This window comes from Oncorhynchus nerka, linkage group LG8 (genome assembly GCF_034236695.1).
Source record: "Oncorhynchus nerka isolate Pitt River linkage group LG8, Oner_Uvic_2.0, whole genome shotgun sequence".
NCBI lineage: Eukaryota > Metazoa > Chordata > Actinopteri > Salmoniformes > Salmonidae > Oncorhynchus > Oncorhynchus nerka.
The window spans coordinates 44,837,433-44,859,000 of record NC_088403.1 but is presented as its reverse complement, the minus strand read 5'-3'; the positions used below and the strand labels follow the sequence as shown (position 1 = coordinate 44,859,000).

At 43.4% G+C, this 21,568-nt stretch overlaps 1 protein-coding gene across 1 annotated transcript; it reads left to right on the top strand.

Annotated features, from left to right (window-relative positions):
* Positions 1 to 31: 31 nt before the first annotated feature.
* Positions 32 to 10,480, top strand: LOC115133385 (myeloid zinc finger 1-like). The gene is made up of 2 exons (XM_029666572.2): positions 32 to 310; positions 9,312 to 10,480. Exons 1-2 carry the CDS (start codon positions 145 to 147, stop codon positions 10,292 to 10,294), a joined length of 1,149 nt encoding a protein of 382 aa, XP_029522432.1. The 5' UTR covers positions 32 to 144; the 3' UTR covers positions 10,295 to 10,480.
* The last annotated feature ends 11,088 nt before the right edge of the window (positions 10,481 to 21,568 follow it).

Here is a 21,568-nt window from a genome sequence, read left to right as displayed (position 1 = left end):
GCAAGGAGTGAAAAAGAGAAGAAAAAAAAAAGACTACAACACGGAAGTAGGATTGTAGACGACTTTATTTTCCATTGCTTATGTGGAGAAAATAAGACCCACTGGCTGAGCAGAATAGACTGCACAACTATAATTCGACTAAACATGTCTAAACTACAGCTGTTGCATGTGTTTTTAAATGAGCGTTTAACGGCGGCTGTTGTGGAGATTGTCGGGGCAGTTGAGAAAACGGTGGCGGAGTACCAGGAGGAGAATGATCGGCTACGGAGAATGCTGCGGATCACACAGGAGATAAAACTATGTAAAATAGGTTCGTATGTAGATACACTGGTAGATAGCTATAGTTCTACTCAATTAATCAACTGTTCGACATAACAGTAATCACAATTTCATAGTTGTTTAACCCCTAAAGCTACCAACATAGTTTGATCCCAGGAAACAAAATATTGGAAAAATCAATCACAGCAAAAACATCTAATTATGTCTTATCAAAACATAACTAGACATGTAATTAATGTTATCTGAAAACAAACTTGACTAAAACACTTATTTGATCAAAATTACAGTTCATTTGCATATTCTGTAAAACGAAAATTATGTTTCCTTTGCGCAGCTTTTTTCCAAAAGTCCAATCCACATTATTTATAATAGTATCATTTCGTTTTCAGAACGTTTAAATACACATTTGGTTTAAAAAAATTAAGAAAAAAAAGATAGCTTAATTTTATTTCTGTACTTACCCCACAGCCAGCATTAGCATTGCTGTAAGTGAAACAATGGGAGTGGTATCAAAACATGACAAAATCCTCTGTCACTTCAAACCAAATGGTATAGCACCCACAATATCATATCAAGTTCCACATATAGAATATTGTAGGATATTATAGAAATTGTATAAAAGAAATTGGAGAATACACACCAATGCAGCACGTGTACATTCAGAGGGTAGCTGGATTCTGTCATTTCAGTTCTACAAAGTATTTATTCACTTTCATGAGTTCTTTTGACCGCAACTTGGCATATATCTACGGTGATTTTGTACACGGTTATACCTGGTTATAACCAGTTATATCCATAGGTGAGTACATAAGGTGCTCCAATCTATGCAGGTGATCTGTCTCTATCAGGGCAAGATCACTGATACAGGTCCCCCTCTACCCTCTGACGATATTATGTGTAACTTAATTATATCGCCAGATAAAGCTGGATTCAAATAAATACTTTTTTTTTAGATTCGCCCAAGAATAACTAGCCTGGTCGGCGATTGGATCACCGTCAACCAATCAGAGGACGGCCTAGTTCAAAGCACTGTTCGATTAAGTTGGCCTAGGTTGCACCGGGCTATGGGAAAGGGGGATACCTGGTCAGTTGTACAACTGAATGCCTTCAACTGAAATATATCTTCCGCATTTAACCCAACCCCTCTGAATCAGAGAGGTACGGGGGGGGGGGCTGCCTTAATCAACATCCACGTCTTTCGGCGCGCGGCGAAGCCGGTGAGGGAGGGGAACCCTGCTCAAACCGAACAGTAATTGCACCGCTCAGTCATATTGTCAACAATGCGGCATGATGCATCGTCCAGAAACATACATCTCTTTTTTCCATAAAATAGGTTTTAGAGTTTTCTAACTAGTCTTCATGTGAAGCGTTTTTTTTTTGTATCAAAGGCAATCACGTTTACATGTGAAAACACTGAATCCTATTCGTTACTCTATGTGTTTAACCTACTTCACTTTTGTTTTGAGCCTACTTCGCCTTCGGCCACAGCAGGGAGGCAGCCCGGTTCCAAAACTAATACAATCACATTTCACCCGGTGCAAAGTCCGTCCACCCGGGCAGCCATGCCATATTAATCGAATCCCCTCCGTGTTTGGCGAAGTGGGATTTTGTCCCTAAACCCACCCATTATTTCTGAGAGGATGCTGATTGGACCTGTCATTTTCTAACATATTCCAAATGCCTAGTCTGATTAATCAGGCTGTAATACACAATTAATTGGTATAAGTTTGACTGCAGAATTTATTACGCAGCATTGATGAAACGAGGCTGTCGGTCTGATCAAGGTATTACAAATCCAATGTTATTAGTCACATGAGCCGAATACAACAGGTGTAGTAGATCTTACAGTGAAATGCTTATTTATTAAAGAGCAGCACTAAAATAACAATAGCGAGACTATATACAGGGGGGTACTGGTACAGAGTCAATGTGCAGGGGGCACCGGCTTGGGGGTAGAAGCTGTTTAGAAGCCTCTTGGACCTAGACTTGGCGCTTCGGTACCGCTTGCCATGCGGTAGCAGAGAGAACAGTCTATGACTAGTGTGGCTGGAGTCTTTGACAATTTTAAGGGCCTTCCTCTGACACCGCCTGGTATAGAGGTCCTGGATGGCAGGAAGCTTTGCCCCAGAATGTTTAATACGATTATATTTTAATTTACTCTACCGGTTCTCCGTAGTGTTTGGTCCTTTAAGATGGTCAACATTTTTGACAAAAGAAAGTATTGTTTACCCGACTGTTTATAGTGCCGATACTGAAGTTGGCATTTCTATCACACATATGCACAAAACCAAGTAAACACCTGCTGACTTCAGTTAGTATGCATGCATGCATTGCGTGCATGTACTTCCATCTTGTGCACGTGTCTTCGGTCATGAGCAAACGCATGTGCGTGCGATGCATGCATACAAACTGAAGTCAGCAGGTGTTCACATGGTTTTGAGCATGTGCCAGGTGATAGAAATGTCAACTTTAGTACAGGCGCTCTAAAAAGTCAGGTAAACAATACTCTCCTGTGGATATTTTATCTTACATTTTAAGCGGCTGAAGGACAAACACACAGACCACCGGTAGAGTTACTTTATTCAACATTCTGGCTTGTAAGGAACGTTTACAAGAGTTTGCATTCATTAGTTTCATCCTGAATATACCAATTGATTTTGTATTACGGCCTGATAAATCCGACTACCAAATGCCCATCGATTGGAGAAAGGTTGTAGTATAAACCACTTTGGGCTTTGAGCAAAAATAAGAGCTCAATTGAGGGTTTAAAAACAGTTATCTACTGTAAAAAGTTGTCTTTTGTCAGGAAAAGCTGATTGAAATGGGATATAGGCAGGGGTACAACTTAGTCCCGCTTCTAGATCGACATTGTATGTTGATTGTATTTCGGGTCTGGCCGTATAAAACTAGCCCACCATGTGACTTATTTTACCGACCTATGTCTGTACCTGTTTGGCAATGCTTTTCCCGCGTTGGAGGCAGAGTGGTCCACCAGCTACTGTGTCAGGTAGATGGAAAAATCTATTAGCCACTCTGATTTCTTATCAGCCACAGTATTTTTTCAGACACAATTACACAGCAAATCACAACAACAAAAAACAGATGAGCTTTGTAATGTTTCTTAAACAAGAAATGTATTACTGGTATAGTGCATTCGGAAAGCATTCAGACCCCTTCACTTTTTCCACAAGTTATGTTACAGTCTGATTCTAAAATGGATTCATTCGTTTTTCCCCCTCATCAATCTACAGACAATACCCCATAATGACAAAGAAAAAACAGGTTTTTAGACATGTTTGCTCCTTCATAATAAATCAAAAAAGCTATTCTCGAGTATGTTGGCATACTATAGGCCCCTCAAACTCAACTCTGGACCTTGAAGCCAGCTCCACTGCGTTTTCCCATTGTTCCCCTCTAATCAGGACCTGATTTAGACCTGGAACACCAGGTGTGTGCAATTAATTATTAGGTTGAATAGATTGTGATTTATCTTCAATGCTCTTAATGGTGTACTATGCAGAAATCACTCCTCCATTTCCTGGTTGCTAAAATTCTAATAGTTCACCTAATTTCAGTTTATGTGAAAAAACAAGCAAGTATAGTGTAGAGAATCATTGTACCATCTAAACCGCTGTGAAATATATTTTCCATAATCAGAAATATAGTATTTTCAGCTGTTTGAAGTTGGTGTACAAAACTGAAAGTAAAAGATGCAAGAATGAAACTTAAGAACTTGAAGCATAAAAATAGCGCACCTAGAACAGATCTAAAGCTTTTTAGACCTGCTTTCAATCTATAACTCACATCTCTATGTGAATTTGGGCACGTTGCCCAAACCGTTACATATTGCCGCTTTAAATAATTTCATAATATAGCCTAAAATTCATTATCTTCCTAATCATGATATATGGCTGACTGGCTATGTGGCTAGTAGCTTGTGTGGATATTTTTGTATATAGCCAGAGTCTAGACTACCGGTGTTCAGTGCTTAATTTGTACATCTGGAGGTGCTAGAATAAAAAGTGAGCATGAGAGTGGGATGACCCAAGGAGCTCTGAGATTATTATAATTTTTTTAAATAGTAGAGGCATTTACAGAAGTCGCACAAACGGGACCATTTTTAGTAGCCTAGGGACCTGGCCTTTTATAAAGGCATGTTGTGCAATTCTACATGACTGGAGACTTTGGCAGAATGTTTTTTAATACCACACAAATTATTGAAATGAAAGGCTACTTTGACACTGACAAATAGAGAATCTGAGATAAATAAAACAACCTTTTCTTGAATCCATCAATATCCATCAATCCTTCAATAGCCTATATGAGGAGTAAATTATAGTCCTAAAAATGATATCCAGTTTCCAGTAGTGATCCATGGGTACAACCCTGGGGAACCTATGTGTTGTGATAATTGTGTTGTTTTCTCTATAATCTGTTAGTGTTGTATTACATAGAAAATCACCAACTGAATGAGGTACCATTTAAACTCATGGACTGCACCAGATTTGCCAGTTCTTGCTGTGAGATGTTACCCCACTCTTCCACCAAGGCACTTACAAGTTCCCGGACATTTCTAGGGGGAATGGCCCTGGCCCTCACCCTCCGATCCAACAGGTCCCAGACATGCTCAATGGGATTGAGATCCGGGCTCTTCGCTGGCCATGGCAGAACACTGACATTTCTGTCTTGCAGGAAACATTTCTGTCTTGCACAGAACGAGCAGTATGGCTGGTGGCATTGTCATGCTGGAGGGTCATGTCAGGATGAGCCTGCAGGAAGGGTACCACATGAGGGAGAAGGATGTCTTCCCTGTGACACACAGCTTTGAGATTGCCTGCAATGACAACAAGCTCAGTCCGATGATGCTGTGACACACCGCCCCAGACCATGACGGACCCTCCACCTCCAAATCGATCCCACTCCAGAGTACAGGCCTCAGTGTAACGCTCATTCCTTCAACGATAAACGCGAATCCGACCATCATCACTGGTGAGACAAAACCGCGACTCGTCAGTGAAGAGCACTTTTTGCCAGTCCTGTCTGGTCCAGAGACGGTGGGTTTGTGCCCATTGGCAACGTTGTTGCCGGTGATGTCTGGTGAGGACCTGCCTTACAACAGGCCTACAAGCCCTCAGTCCAGCCTCTCTCAGCCTATTGCGGACAGTCTGAGCACTGATGGAGGGATTGTGCGTTCCTGGTGTAATTAGGGCAGTTGTTGTTGCCATCCTGTACCTGTCCCGCAGGTGTGATGTTCGGATGTACCAATTCTGTGCAGGTGTTGTTACACATGGTCTGCTACTGCGAGGACGATCAGCTGTCCGTACTTTCTCCCTGTAGCGCTGTCTTCGGAGTATCACAGTACGGGCATTGCAATTTATTGCCCTGGCCACATATGCAGTCCTCATGCCTCCTTGCAGCATGCCTAAAGCACATTCACGCAGATGAGCAGGGACCCTGGGCATCTTTCCTCTGGTGTTTTTCAGAGTCTGCATGTTCATTAATTGTTTATGGTTCATTGAACAAGCATAGGAAACAGTGTTTAAACCCTTTACAAAGAAGATCTGTGAAGTTATTTGGATTTTTACTAATTATCTTCTAAAGACAGGATCCTGAAAAGGGGACATTTCTTTTTTTTTGCTGAGTTTATAAAATACTGTATATTCACATATCCAGAGAGCAACCTCTGTTCGGTGAAGTCCACAAAGCATATTGCATGTAACAAACAGTTAGATGACCTACAACATTGTCAAACAAGTTGATGTTTACTACATTTTCAGACTACTAAACTATTGATTTAGAACCACTGAGAGTTACAGCAAGTCGCAAAGAAAAAAGCAGCTACCTCCACTATTCCAGCACCATCTACCACCTATCTCCATCCATGGCTCATTTATGAATAGAGCGATTTTAGCTAGTTAGCCACCGGAGGACAACAACACAACAATTCAAGTTTTCTGTCAATGACGTTTTGCTCTCGATGTGATGTGATTGGTGTGAAGCCAAATCCAAACTGGCTTCCCTTGACACTGTTTTTTTTTTGGTGCACCAGGACCATTCACAGTTGAGCTCACTCGGTTCAGTTCAACGCTGATTCGCTATTATTTAATACTTTTTTATCAAGGTAAGCCAAATGCTCGCTGGATTCCCTTGCGTTCAATGCTACGGGCGGCGACGATGTCATACTCTTTTTGACCAGACAACATCAGATAGATGGTCTACATATACAGAGACAGAGGGATGCTGTTTCCCTCACGCGGATGCTTTCCCCTCGGTGAGATGCATTCATCCTCTTGCAAATTCAAGGAAAATGATGAAGCACAGAGAGGAAATACATTTTTTGTTTTTTTGTTAGTAATTCTTTTGGGGAACACTGGCATCCCTTGGCATCTATGAATACACGCCACTGCCAGTTTCACTGACTCACCCAATGATGCGCAGCTCAGTCACCAGCGATGGCCGATGTGCTCATGCCAAAAGCCTATCTCTCTCTCTTGTTTTGCATTGTAGCTTACAGACAGATTAGTCTTCTATTTTCAGCAGGAGCCATTTGCTTTCCAACCTGTGTTTTCCTGCCATTGGTTTTCAAATATTGTGAAAGACCTGTTTTGGCTGCATGCTGTTCACTGACATACCACACGTTCTTAACTGTAGTGTATGCTAATATGATAATAGTGCAATAGCTTACAGTTTTCTTGAAATCTGTTTAATTATTGTGATAGGCTCATGTTTTATGGGTACGGCGTACCCCCACTATTTATTTGACCAGTACTCCGTACCGGACCGTTCCGGGCTTACTTTCACACCCTGGGAATTACTTTAACTTCCCTGCATGCCAGTAGACACACACTCATTTAGGCTTTAGTTAAAAATATTGCAAATAGGCGTGGCAATACATTGAGTTTGCTCAATACAAACTATTGAGTCTGCTACCATTCTCAATAGTTTGTCATCATTGTTGTCTGTACCTGGTGGCCTATCATCATTGATGATAACAATTGTTTTTTCCACCTTTCCCACACTAACTTGACCAAGTTCAAAACAGCAATCCTTGTCTTTCATTGTTAGATATTTTATACAAACATATGATGGTTCCCAGTTCAATGTTGTCATTTCACTTCTGGTAGCTAAACTATGTAGCTAAACTTGGTACACACACTCGACCGGTGACCGTATTTCAAGCCGTGTATGTTTGGGTACCGGACGCACGCAATCACAGTACAGAGCAGACTGGGGGGGAGGCACAACCCAGCTTCATACAGGGCAGACCAACAGACGGGGTAGGGGTGGCGAACTTGACGTCACAATGACTTGGGGGCAGTGGGATTAGAACAACGACAAAAACTGTACCAAAAAATATATATATTTTATACCACCACCCAAAAGGGCTCTTGGCAAGTAGGAGGGAAAAGGGGCAGGTGCTCGGGCAGAGGTAGACCCCCATCTGTGAACGTACCTAGATGCTACACCACCCCACCTCCAAATCAACACTAAACATGGATTCCATGTTGTTCTTCCTTTGTGAGCACACCTGTCTGTGTTTCACACCTGTTTGTCCTAGCTAATCAGTCTGGCAATACGGGCACCATGCTACTGCAGACAGGTTGTAGAACGAAGCGTGTTTTCACATCCTGCGCAAACATTGACATCCATGTTTGGTTTTGAATTGGAGGTGGGATGTTCACGTCTAATAATGGGATTGAATTATTTCCTGGGCACCAATCTGGGATGCAAAGGGAAGGGATCATTGCCACTACCTCACTTTCCAACCAAATTGCATGAATTAAGTAGCAAACTGAGGTAGAGAGGATATTCGGCAACACTTGAAGGACAATGGAATTACATTTGAAAAATGCGTCGTTATTGCTAAAAGTAGAACCAACGCTTTTGGCCTTTTTCAGGGTTTTACATAAGTAAAACAGAATGAGGCTTTTATACAGATGTGAATAAAAGCCATGACGTGATTGATAAATCAGTTGTAGAATGACCAACAAATAGATTCTGAGGACATGTTGCGCTGACCAATGGAATATGTAAACACCAAAATAACAATATGATAGGTCTAGTTGTGGCCACAACCGGACTAGATTGAGATTGTGAACAACTCTTTTCGGAATGCATTGCTTGACTGTCGCGAGGGCCATAAGCAGCAACCGGTGACGATTCACTCTCGCGTTCGAGTTGGTTGACGAAAGGCTGTGTATGTTTTGGTTCAACAAAGCTTTGTCCATCATAACATTCAATGATCAATTAATTGCATGAATTATTGCACCCTGCGAACAATTATCAGTTCAAAACATGTATTTTTTATTTATTATTTATGCTGCCTGCAGCACGATCTATTTTGCCAGCGCGCATATATTCCATACAGTTGTTGGTGTAAGCATGTCACTAGAGGAGCGCGTATTAATCCTGCTGTAGAGTTCATTGCCCAGCAGGTCAAACGAACGACTCAAATGAACGAGTTACTCAGAAAAACGAATCATCACTCTCGAGTATGTAAAAAAAGAGTCGTCCCAAAAATATGGAATCATTTGCGAACTGCACATCACTACTTTGGCCGGGGCACCTGGCTCTGGCTCACAGCCGGGAGGCCTCCCATCGGTGTAACCTGGGCCAGATAATCAAATCCCCTCATAGGTAAAACAGACAATATTACAACCTGACAATGTAAATAGGCACCCATGATAAATAATCGAAAAAATAGTAACTTACTAAAAGAAATCCTTTATAATCAATTCCTTATTCATACCACTCGGCGACGCATACAAAGGCATTCCTTATCAGAACCGTTCGCTGACAATGGAAGTACCACTTGAGCGTCGTCAAACATGTACAGATACAGGTCGGTAAATAAGTTGCATGCTGGGCTAGTGTTATTACTGCTAGACTAAGATACAATCTCGTTCTAGAAGCTGGCCCTAGCTATCTGCCCTCAGGCACATCTAATGGCTGTATAGATCATAGAGATCTATAATTCACCTGTATGATTCAAGTGTTCTATTTCATTCTGCTCTTCCTCTCCTTCCCTCCAGGCTCCCTGCCTCTCTCTCTTGCTGTCGCTGAAGAGGAGGATCCACCTGAGCAGCAGCACTGTGAGCAAGAGTGGAATCCCAGTCTGGTGCAGGAGGACCCAAAGCCCACACAGATTATAGAGGAAGAGCAGATTCAAGGGCTGGAGCCTGATATCATAGAGTTCAAATTCACTCCTTCCTGTGTGAAAAGTGAATGTGATCAGGAGGACCCACTTTGGTCCTTGACTCTTCCTAAAACCCAGATTGTGGAGCACGTAGATATTGACTCTAAACGAGTGGATCCTGAACCTTTTGCCACTGTGACCCACCTGAAGGGTTTCGACATTTCCCGTGACCCTCCAGATAATCAAAACAATGCCTCTATCCACAGCTCAGCCATAAGCAGCAACCCAGTAGGACTTGACAGCAGCCCACCATTGGATCCCAGCCCAACATTGGCTCCGACCCCACCAATGGGGAAACCCTGCAACTACCCCTTTTATGGCAAGACATTCAAACAAAAAGGAAATCTGTCCATGCACATGCGTATTCACACAGGAGAGATGCCATTTAGCTGTGGTGACTGTGGGAAGTGCTTTATTCAGAAGGGTGACTTAAGGAGACATATACTGACTCACACAGGAGAGAAACCATTTAGCTGTAATTTTTGCAGTAAAAGCTTCAATCAGAAGGGGGACCTAAGGAGGCATATACTGACTCACACAGGAGAGAAACCGTTTAGCTGTGGCGACTGTGGGAAAAGCTTCAGTCAGAAGGGGGACCTAAGGAGGCATATACTGACTCACACAGGAGAGAAACCATTTAGCTGTGGCGACTGTGGGAAAAGCTTCCGTCTCAAGGGGAACCTAACCACTCATACACTCACTCACAAAGGAGTGAAACAACATGGCTGTGCAGTCTGTGGTTTAAGATTCACTCACAAGGCTTATCTGCTGAAGCATGTGCATAAAGTCCACAAAGAAAGAAAACAGGATGAAAACTGAAAGGAAAGATAATTAGGACAAAGACATCTGTCAGAAGATGGGAATTTTAAAAAAACAGGATGTGTATAACACTCCTAGGAAAGCAAAGCAACTCTGGATCATTTATGGTCTGCGTTACAGATAGATAGATGTGTTATTCATTTACTTTTGTAAAGCCTGTGTAAATAAAGTTTGATATGATTTGAATGATGAGGTAATGATCAAACAGTAGTACACTGTATAATGGGAATCTTACAGATCTGAGGGGTATGCTAATCAAATCAAATATATTTATGAAGCTGTTTTTTTCAGCAGATGTCAAAGTGCTATACAGAAACCCAGCCTAAAACCCCAAACAGCAAGCAACGCAGATGTAGAAGCACGGTGGCTAGTATACCCCTTTGCAGTACAAACAACAACAAAGTGGACACCCCGACGCTTTTTTGGTAAACAGCTGAGGGAGAAAGAAATGTAAAAACACTCAAATTCAGACAGGTCTACGGATGGAAAGACTGGCCACTCATGAGATCAAAATGATATTTTTAACCATCTTTTGAGGCTATATAGCGTTAGTTTACAATTACATTGTTTGCAAATAATGGAGTAAAACAAGATTTTGGGTTCTGATGTTTTGTGATCTGAGGAGGTGACTGTTGAACTGAGCTCATGAGGCATTTATTAGTTATATACACTATATGACCAAAAGTATGTGGACACCTGCTTGTTGAACATCTCATTCCAAAATCATGGTCGTTAATATGGAGTTGGTCCCCCCTTTGCTGCTATAACAGCCTCCACTCCTCTGGAAAGGCTTTCCACTAGATGTTGGAACATTGCTGTGAGGACTTGCTTCCATTCAGCCACAAGAGCATTAGTGAGGTCGGGCACTGATGTTGGGCGATTAGGCCTGGCTCGCAGTCGGCACCCCAATTCATCCCAAAGGTGTTTGATGAGGTTGAGGTCAGGGCTCTGCAGCCCAGTCAAATTATCCCACACCGATCTCGACAAACCATTTCTGTATGGACCTCGCTTTGTACATGGGGGCATTGTCATACTGAAACAAGAAAGGGCCTTCCTCAAACTGTTGCCACGAATTTGGAGGCACAGAATTGTCTAGAATATCATTTCATTCTGTAACGTTATGATTTCCCTTCACTGGAACTAAGGGCCCCCTAGCCTGAACCATGAAAAACAGCTCCAGACCATTATTCCTCCTCCGCCAAACTTTACAGTTGGCACTATGCTTTGGGAAAGGTAGCGTTCTCCTGGCATCCGCCAAACCCAGATTTGTCCACCAGACTGCCAGATGTGACGCATGAATCATCACTCCAGAGAACACGTTTCCACTGCTCCAGAGTCCAATGGCGGTGAGTTTCACACCACTCCAGCTGACGCTTGGCATTGTGCGTGGTGGTCTGTGAGTTTGTGTGGCCTACAACTTTGCGGCTTTGCTCCAAAACGTTTCCACTTCTCAATAACAGCACTTACAGTTGACCGGGAAAGCTCTAGCAGAGCAGAAATTTAATGAACGGACTTCAGTAAGGCCATTCTACTGCCAATGTCTGTCTATGGAGATTGCATGGCTGTGTGCTCAATTTTATACACCTGTATAGCCGACTCCACTAATTCAAAGGGGTGTCCACATACGTTTGTATATAGTGTACCAAAGATGAGGGACTGTTGATATTGCAACTACACAACTCAAATGCCGGTTCACCAGTATGTACTAAATCACAAACAGCTTTTTTTGTTCAAGCCCTCAAGAACTGTTGTCTGCTGAAGGTGATAATCTGTTTGCATCTGCCAATTTATTGGCTGTCCAGTATCCAGACGACCTGTCCCCAGAGCTTCATATACACCTAATCTCTTTCCAGAACGTATTGAGACCAGCAATTAAGGAGGATGAGTGGCTCAATTAAAGATGTTACAGAACTGCTGTAACTCCCTTCTGCGCAGATTCCCTGATGTTGCTACTGCTATCAAGCTGTTTTTCAGTGGTGGAAAAAGTACTCAATAGTCATACTTGAGGAAAAGTGAAAGTCACCTAGTAAAATACTACTTCAGTAAAAGTCTAATAGTATTTGGTTTTAAATATACTTAAGTATCAGATGTAAATGGATTTTTTGAAATGTACTTAAGTACCAAATTTCAAAACTATTTGAAATTCCTTATATTAAGCAAACCAGAGGGCATAATTTATTTTACTTTTTAATTGTTATTAAAGGACAGCCAGAGGCACACTCCCAACACATTTATAAACTAAACATTTGTGTTTAGTGAGTCCACCAGATTAGAGGCAGCAGGGTTGACCAGGGATGTTCTCTTTATAAGTGTGAATTGGACTATTTTCCAGACAAAATGTAAGAGTAGGTGTCAGGGAAAATGTATGGAGTAAAAAGTACATTATTTTCATTGGAAATGTAGTGAAGTAAAAGTAAAAGTTGGCAAAAAAAATAGTTAAGTAAAGTACAGATACCCCAAAAAACATCTTAAATAAAAATAATTTAAAGTACTACTTAAGTACTTTACACCACTGCTGTTTTTACCATCCCTGTAACTGTCACTTCAGAGCTCAGGCTCTGAAGCCAGGATATGCATATAATTGGTACCATTGGAAAAAAAAACTTTGAAGTTTGTATAAATGTTAAAATGATGTAGGAGAATATAACACAATAGATATGGTAGGAGAAAATCCAAAGAAAAACCAATCTGAATTTTTTTTTTTAAGAGACCATGCTCTTACAATGGCAAGTATGAGGGCATTCTGAAAATTAACTCCCAGGATGCAATTCATATGACTTCCACGGGGTGTCAGCAGTCTATGTTCAAGGTTACAGGCTTGTAACTTCCAAAACAAATAAGAAATATCAGTTTTAGAACAGGGACACTGTCTTGGAAATGCACACGCCATGAAGCAAGGACGCACCTGCTAAAATCGGTTTCCTATTGAACATACTTCTTTCCGTAAGAAATATTATAGTTTTCATTCTGTGTAAACATAATGGACAATAACGTTTTTCTTATCCTTTTATCTTAAAGCAAGGCAACACAGTATTATTCATGCTGTGGGTCTCAGAAATAGACGTGCGATGGATTTACTTTTGTAAAACATGGAAATCAGGTTTGATTTGGTTTGATTGATGGTAATGATCAAAGGTACTGATCTGAGGTACTCAGATTCCTGGATCTGAGTACCTCCCTGACCCTTCACCGAATGCAAACACATTCAGGGCCATCTGATTGGTCCAGATACCCCTGAGTTGGGCCAGAGCCAGAAATCACTTGGGTAAAGTGGCGATTTGAAAATTCTTCATTGGCTTTGACACTGTGTTTAGAAATCATCCAATTGCTGATGAATTTGTTTTGTACAATGCCCGTCTTTTCCTTCATCACACAAACAACTAAAGAACGTAGCGAATGACAGCGCAGCATAATAAGAGCTGCCGGTCAGTCAGGAGCTGCCAGAGCCGCCCGTCAGTCAGGAGCTGCCAGAGTCGCCCGTCCGTCAGGAGCTGCTGGAGTCGCCCTTCACGCCGGCGCTGCCGGAGTCTCCCGCCTGCCCGGCGCTGCCGGAATCTCCCGTCTATTCGGGGCCCGCTGCAAGGGTCCCCAGTCCGAGGTCGGCTGCGAGGGTCACCGCTCCAAATGCGCCACTTAAGTGGGCCAAGACTATGGTGGAGTGGGGTCCACGTCCCGCGCCAGAGCCGCCACCGCGGACAGATGCCCACCCAGACCCTCCCCTATGGGGTTAGGTTTTGCGGCCGGAGTCCACACCTTTGGGAGGGGGTACTGTCATGTCCTGACCTTAGTTCCTTTTTTATGTCTCTGTTTTAGGTTGGTCAGGGCATGAGTTGGGGTGGGCATTCTATGTTTTTGTTCTATGTTTTATATTTCTGCTTTTGGCCTGGTATGGTTCCCAATCAGAGGCAGCTGTCAATTGTTGTCTCTGATTGAGAACCATACTTAGGTAGCCTGTGTTCCCACTATGATTGGTGGGTAGTTGTTTTCTGTTTTGTGTATTCACCTGACAGAACTGTTTCGTTTCTTCCTTTCACTTTGTGATTTTGTATCGTGTGTTCAGTCTAATAAATTAACACGGACACTTACCACGCTGCATATTGGTCAGGTCCTTCCTACTCCTCCTCAGACGACGAAGAGATTTGTGACAGAGCAGCAATAAATGACAATAGCGAGACTATATACATACAGGGGGTTAACGGTACAGAGACAATGTGCAGGGGCACCAGTTAGTTGAGGTAATATGTACATGTAGGTAGAGTTATTAAAGTGACGATGCATAGATTATAACAACAGAGAGTAGCAGAGGTCTAAAAGGGGGGGATGCAAATAACCTGGGTAGCCATTTAATTAGATGTTCAGGAGTCTTATGACTTGGGGGTAGAAGCTGTTTAGAGGCCTCTTGGACCTAGACTTGGTGCTCCAGTACCACTTGCGGTGCGGTAGCAGAGAGAACAGTCTATGACTAGGGTGGCTGGAGTCTTTAACAATTTTTAGGTTCTTCCTCTGACACCGCCTGGTATAAAGGTCCTGGATGGCAGGAAGCTTGGCCCCAGTGATGTACTGGGCCGTTCGCACTACCCTCTGAAGTGCCTTGCGGTCGGAGGCCGAGCAGTTGCCATACCAGGCTGTGATGCTCTTGATGGTGCAGCTGTAGAACCTTTTGAGGAACTGAGGACCCATGCCAAATCTTTTCAGTCTCTTGAGGGGGAATAGGTTTGTCGTGCCCTCTTCATGACTGTCATGGTGTGCTTGGGCCATGTTAGTTTGTTGGTGATGTGGACACCAAGGAACTTGAAGCTCTCAACCTGCTACACTGCAGCCCCATCGATGAGAGTGGAGGCGTGCTCGGTCCTCTTTTTCCTGTAGTCCACAATCATCTCCTTTGTCTTGATCACGTTGAGGGAGAGATTGTTGTCCTGGCACCACACAGTCAGGTCTCTGACCTCCTCCCTATAGGCTGTCTCGTCGTTGTCGGTGATCAGGCCTACCACTGTTGTGTCATCAGCAAACTTAATGATGGTGTTGGAGTCTTGCCTGGCCGTGCAGTCATGAGTGAACAGGGAAGGGATTGAGCACGCACCCCTGATGGGACCCCTGTGTTGAGGATCAGACTGACTGATGTGTTGTTACCTACCTTTACCACCTGGGGGGCGGCCCGTCAGGAAGTCCAGGATCCAGTTGCAAAGGGAGGTGTTTAGTCCCAGGGTCCTTAGCCTATTGATGAGCTTTGAGGGCACTATGCTGTTGAACGCTGAGCTGTAGTCAATTAATCACATTCTCACATACAGTGGGGCAAAAAAGTATTTAGTCAGCCACCAATTGTGCAAGTTCTCCCACTTAAAAAGATGAGAGAGGCTGTAATTTTCATCATAGGTATACTTTAACTATGACAGACAAAATTATTTTTTTTAAATCCAGAAAATCACATTGTAGGATTTTTTATGAATTTATTTGCAAATTATGGTGGAAAATAAGTATTTAGTCAATAACAAAAGTTTATCTCAATACTTTGTTATATTCCCTTTGTTGGCATTGACAGAGGTCAAACGTTTTCTGTAAGTCTTCACAAGGTTTTCACACACTCTTGCTGGTATTTTGGCCCATTCCTCCATGCAGATCTCCTCTACAGCAGTGATGTTTTGGGGCTGTTGCTGGGCAACACAGACTTTCAACTCCCTCCAAAGATTTTCTATGGGGTTGAGATCTGGAGACCTGGCTAGGCCACTCCAGGACCATGAAATGCTTCTTACGAAGCCACTCCTTCGTTGCCCGGGCGGTGTGTTTGGGATCATTGTCATGCTGAAAGACCCAGCCACGTTTCATCTTCAATGCCATTGCTGATGGAAGGAGGTTTTCACTCAAAATCTCACGATTACATGGCCCCATTCATTCTTTCCTTTACACGGATCAGTCGTCCTGGTCCCTTTGCAGAAAAACAGCCCCAAAGCATGATGTTTCCACCCCCATGCTTCACAGTAGGTATGGTGTTCTTTGGATGCAACTCGGCATTCTTTGTCCTCCAAACACGACGAGTTGAGTTTTTACCAAAAAGTTATATTTTGGTTTCATCTGACCATATGACATTCTCTCAATCTTCTTCTGGATCATCCAAATGCTCTCTAGCAAACTTCAGACGGGCCTGGACATGTACTGGCTTAAGCAGGGGGACACGTCTGGCAGTGCAGGATTTGAGTCCCTAGCGGCGTAGTGTGTTACTGATGGTAGGCTTTGTTACTTTGGTCCCAGCTCTCTGCAGGTCATTCACTAGATCCCCCCCGTGTGGTTCTGGGATTTTTGCTCACTGTTCTTGTGATAATTTTGACCCCACGGGGTGAGATCTTGCGTGGAGCCCCAGATCGAGGGAGATTATCAGTGGTCTTGTATGTCTTCCATTTCCTAATAATTGCTCCCACAGTTGATTTCTTCAAACCAAGCTGCTTACCTATTGCAGATTCAGTCCTCCCAGCCTGGTGCAGGTCTACAATTTTGTTTCTGGTGTCCTTTGACAGCTCTTTGGTCTTGGCCATAGTGGAGTTTGGAATGTGATTGTTTGAGGTTGTGGACAGGTGTCTTTTATACTGATAACAAGTTCAAACAGGTGCCATTAATACAGGTAACGAGTGGAGGACAGAGGAGCCTCTTACAGAAGAAGTTACAGGTCTGTGAGAGCCAGAAATCTTGCTTGTTTGTAGGTGACCAAATACTTATTTTCCACCATAATTTGCAAATAAATCCATTTAAAATCCTACAATGTGATTTTCTGGATTTTTTTTCTCATTTTGTCTGTCATGGTTGAAGTGTACCTATGATGAAAATTACAGGCCTCTATCATCTTTTTAAGTGGGAGAACTTGCACAATTGGTGGCTGACTAAATACTTGTTTTGCCCCACTGTAGGTGCTCCTTTTGTCCATGTGGGAATGGGCAGTGCAATGGAGATTATATCTTTAAAAAAAAAATGATTTCACCTTTATTTAACCAGGTAGGCTAGTTGAGAACAAGTTCTCATTTGCAACTGCGGGCAGTGATCGATTGAAAAGCATGCATTTAGTTTTACTTGCATTTAAGAGCAGTTGGAGGCCACGGAAGGAGAGTTGTATGGCATTGAAGCTCGTCTGGAGGTTAGTTAACACAGTGTCCAAAGAAGGGCCAGATGTATACAGAATGGTGTCGTCTGCGTAGAGGTGGATCAGAGAATCACCAGCAGCAACTGTTCGCTGCTCTGGCCCCCCAATGGTGGAACAAACTCCCTCACGACACCAGGACAGCGGAGTCAATCACCACCTTCCGGAGACACCTGAAACCCCACCTCTTTAAGGAATACCTAGGATAGGATAAAGTAATCCTTCTCACCCCCCCCCCCCTTAAAAGACCTAGATGCACTATTGTAAAGTGGCTGTTCCACTGGATGTCTTAAGGTGAAAGCACCAATTTGTAAGTCGCTCTGGATAAGAGCGTCTGCTAAATGACTTAAATGTAAAAATGTAAAGCAGCAAGAGCGACATCATTGATGTATACAGAGAAGAGAGTTGGCCCGAGAATTGAACCCTGTGGCACCCCCATAGAGACTGCCAGAGGTTCGGACAACAGACCCTCCGATTTGACACACTGAACTCTATCAGAGAAGTAGTTGGTAAACCAGGCGAGGCAATCAATTGAGAAACTAAGGCTGTCGAGTCTGCCAACAAGTATGTGGTGATTGACAGAGTCGAAAGCCTTCGCCAGGTCGATGAATACGGATGCACAGTAATGTCTCTTATCGATGGCGGTTATGATGTCGTTTAGGACCTTGAGCGTGGCTGAGGTGCACCCATGACCAGCTCTGAAACCAGATTGCATAGCGGAGAAGGTACGGTGGGATTCGAAATGGTCAGTAAATCTGTTTGTTAACTTGACTTTTGAAGACCTTAGAAAGAGAAGGTAGGATAGATATAGGTCTGTAGCAGATTGGGTCTAGAGTGTCACCCCGTTTGAAGAGGGGATGACCGCGGCAGCTTTCCAATCTTTGGGAATCTCAGACGATACGAAAGAGAGGTTGAACAGGCTAGTAATAGGGGTTGCAACAATTTCGTCAGATAATTTTAGAAAGAGAGGGTCCAGATTGTCTAGCCCAGCTGATTTGTAGTTGTCCAGATTTTGTAGCTCTTTCAGAACATCAGACATCTGGATTTGGAGGCGAAATGGTGAAGTCTTTGGCAGGTTGCTGTGGAGGGTGCCAGGGGTAGCCAGGTGGAAAGCATGGCCAGCCATAGAAAAATCAATTATAGTGGATTTATTGGTGGTGACCGTGTTTCCTAGCCTCAGAGCAGTGGGCAGCTGGGAGGTGGTGCTCTTATTCTCCATGGACTTTACAGTGTCCCTGAACCTTTTTGAGTTGGTACTACAGGATGCAAATTTCTGTTTGAAAAAGCTAGCCTTAGCTTTCCTAACTGCCTGTGTATATTTGTTCCTAACTTCCCTGGAAAGTTGTATATCATGGGGGCTATTCGATGCTAATGCAGAACGCCACAGGATGTTTTTGTGCTGGTCAAGGGCAGACGGTCTGGAGTGAACCAAGGACTATATCTATTCCTAGTTCTACATTTTTTTGAATGGGGCATGCTTATTTAAGAATAGCCAGGCATCATCAGAGTGTGCTAAAGCAGTGAGTAAAACAAACTTAGGGAGTAGGCTTCTAATGTTAACATGCATGAAACCAAGGCCTTTACGGTTACAGAAGTCAACAAATGAAAGCACCTGGGAGTGGGAGTGGAGCTAGGCACTGCAGGACCTGGATTAACCTCTACATCACCAGAGGAACAGAGGAGAAGTAGGATAAGGGTACGGCTAAATGCTATACGAACTGGCTGTCTAGCACGGTTTCTGGAGCAGGTTTCTGGGCACGATAGCATAGATTCAAGGCATAGTGTACAGACAAAGGTAAGGTAGGATGTGAGTACATTGGAGGTAAACCTAGGCATTGAGTAATGATGAGAGGGATATAGTCTCTAGAGACGTTTAAACCAGGTGATGTCATCGCATATGTAGGAGGTGGAACAACATGGTTGGTTAAGGCATATTGAGCAGGGCTAGAGGCTCTACAGTGAAATAGGACAGTAATCACTGACCAGGACAGTAATGGACGAGGTATATTGATATTAGAGAGAGGTATGCGTAGCCAAGTGAACATATGGGTCCAATGAGTGGTTGGGCTGGTTGGCTAAGCTAACAGTTAGTAGGCCGGGGCTAAACAAGCTAGCAGTTAGCAGACCGGGACTGGTAAGCTAGCAGTTAGCAGACCGGGCTATCAAGCAAGCAGTTAGCAGGGGCTAGCAGTCAGCAGACCGGGGCAGGCAAGCTAGCAGTTAGAAGACCGGGGCTAGCAAGTTAGCCTTTAGGGGACGTCGAGATGGGGGTACGTCTGTTTTTGCCTCTTCATCTGTGGATCATCTGTGGATCTGTTAGGGTGGTATGCAAATTGTAGTAGGTCTAGGGTTTCTGGGATAATGGTGTTGATGTGAGAAGACTAGTATGTAAACATTATTAAAGTTACCAGTGATTCCATGTCTATGTACATTGGGCAGCAGCCTCTAAGGTGCAGGGTTGAGTAACCGGGTGGAAGCCTCCAAGTGATGGCTATTTAACAGTCTGATGACCTTGAGATAGAAGCTATTTTTCAGTCTTTCGGTCCCAGCTTTGATGCACCTGTACTGACCTCACCTTCTGGATGATAACGGGGGGAACAGGCAGTGGCTTGGGTGGTTGATGTCCTTGATGATCATGTTGGCCTTCCTGTGACATCGGGTGCTGTAGCTGTCCTGGAGGGCAGTTAGTATGCTATCGATAATGTGTTGGGCAGACTGCACCACCTGCAACCGCAGGGCTCTCCAGAGGGTGGTTGCCGTACCAGAAGGAGGGTGTGTTGCGTCTCATCAGATTTGAGAAGTTTGATGTGTTCTGTGTGTCTCTTCGGAACAGGGAACCCCCTCAAAGGGGGAACCCCTCAAACGCCTTTCTGGCGTTTCGTGGGAAGTCGATGTTGCAGGGATTGGAGTGATTGATGCTCGTTGGATGAATTGTGTGGTGAATTAAGAAAACGTGAAGTCTGTTATTTAATTTTTTTAATATGGAGTCTTGCCCTACCCAAGTGTAGACTACAGAGTCAAAGTATTTGTTCCAAGACCAATGCAGTGTTATCATTGTAAAGCTTTTTGACATGTTTCAAGTGTTTGCAGAAGGGAGAAGACAAGATGAAGAAGACAAGAAGACAGGTTGTGGAAAAGATCTTAACATGTATTTTAAAAGTGATGAAAATGTGACATGTTGCAATTGTGTTGGGAACCATGAAGCCACGTCTTTGGAATGCCCAACCATGGTGAAAGAGAATGAGGTGGCCAAAGTCAGGGCTGTCCAGAGTATTTCATATGCAGCAGCTGTTAAAAGGGTTGAGGGTTTGATTGGTGCTCCTGAATAGTCCATGGTGGTGGATAGGCCTTCACCGAAGGCTGCAGGGGTATTCATTTAACAGCAGGACCCAGATATGTTATAGGTTAAAAATGTGGACTTTGTGGCCTTTATAGCTATGGTGATTAATGGCCCCTGCCAAGGGGGAGAGGAACTCCAGGAAAACAGATATCATTGTGGATGCAGCAGAACGGTTCCTGGGACTGAAAGTCTTCTCGGCGGAGGAGTTGCAATAGATTATTGTCTCAAGCCATTACCACCCTCGCAGGTTATAGAGCTTGAGAAGGGAGATATGGAGATTTAAAGGAAGGAAGAAGTGGGAGTCTGGGGTTTTGTTTTTGTCAATGATTTTTTTGATTGTCTTATGTTGGGTGGATTAAGTTTGTTTTTCCTATCACGTATGGGTTTTATTTTTACATTGTTTTTTTCCAACCCTGTCCAGTTGGTGGCAGTAATAAACCATTTGGATTGTAGTCTGCCATAAAACCCGCAAAAGAAGAAGAAGCCAGACTGGAATATCGACTGACCTGTATGGTGGATGGAGAAAATAAATTAACATATACAGTTAGGATTCATGAGATACCATGTAAGAGCTTTTGTGCACAAGCCCCTTCAGTGTCATGAATATAACATATTTGTTAATGTGTCAAGTGTGTGCAGAAGGGAGGAGTATTGTATGCCAGATAAAGTGAAATGCTGCCACTGTGGACGTGAACATGCCCCTGAATTCCTGGAGTGCCCTGTTAGGGTGAAGGAGAATGAAGTGGCAAGGGTAAGGAGTGTCCAGCGTGTCTCCTATCTGGAGGCGGTGAGAAGACTGGAAGGAAAAAGT

Excerpts from the sequence above, each read along its gene's own strand:
- LOC115133385 (XM_029666572.2), top strand. The coding sequence starts at position 145 with ATGTCTAAACTACAGCTGTTGCATGTGTTTTTAAATGAGCGTTTAACG. Across the intron at positions 311-9,311 it reads GATAAAACTATGTAAAATAG|GCTCCCTGCCTCTCTCTCTT; the intron begins GTTCGTATGTAG and ends CCTTCCCTCCAG.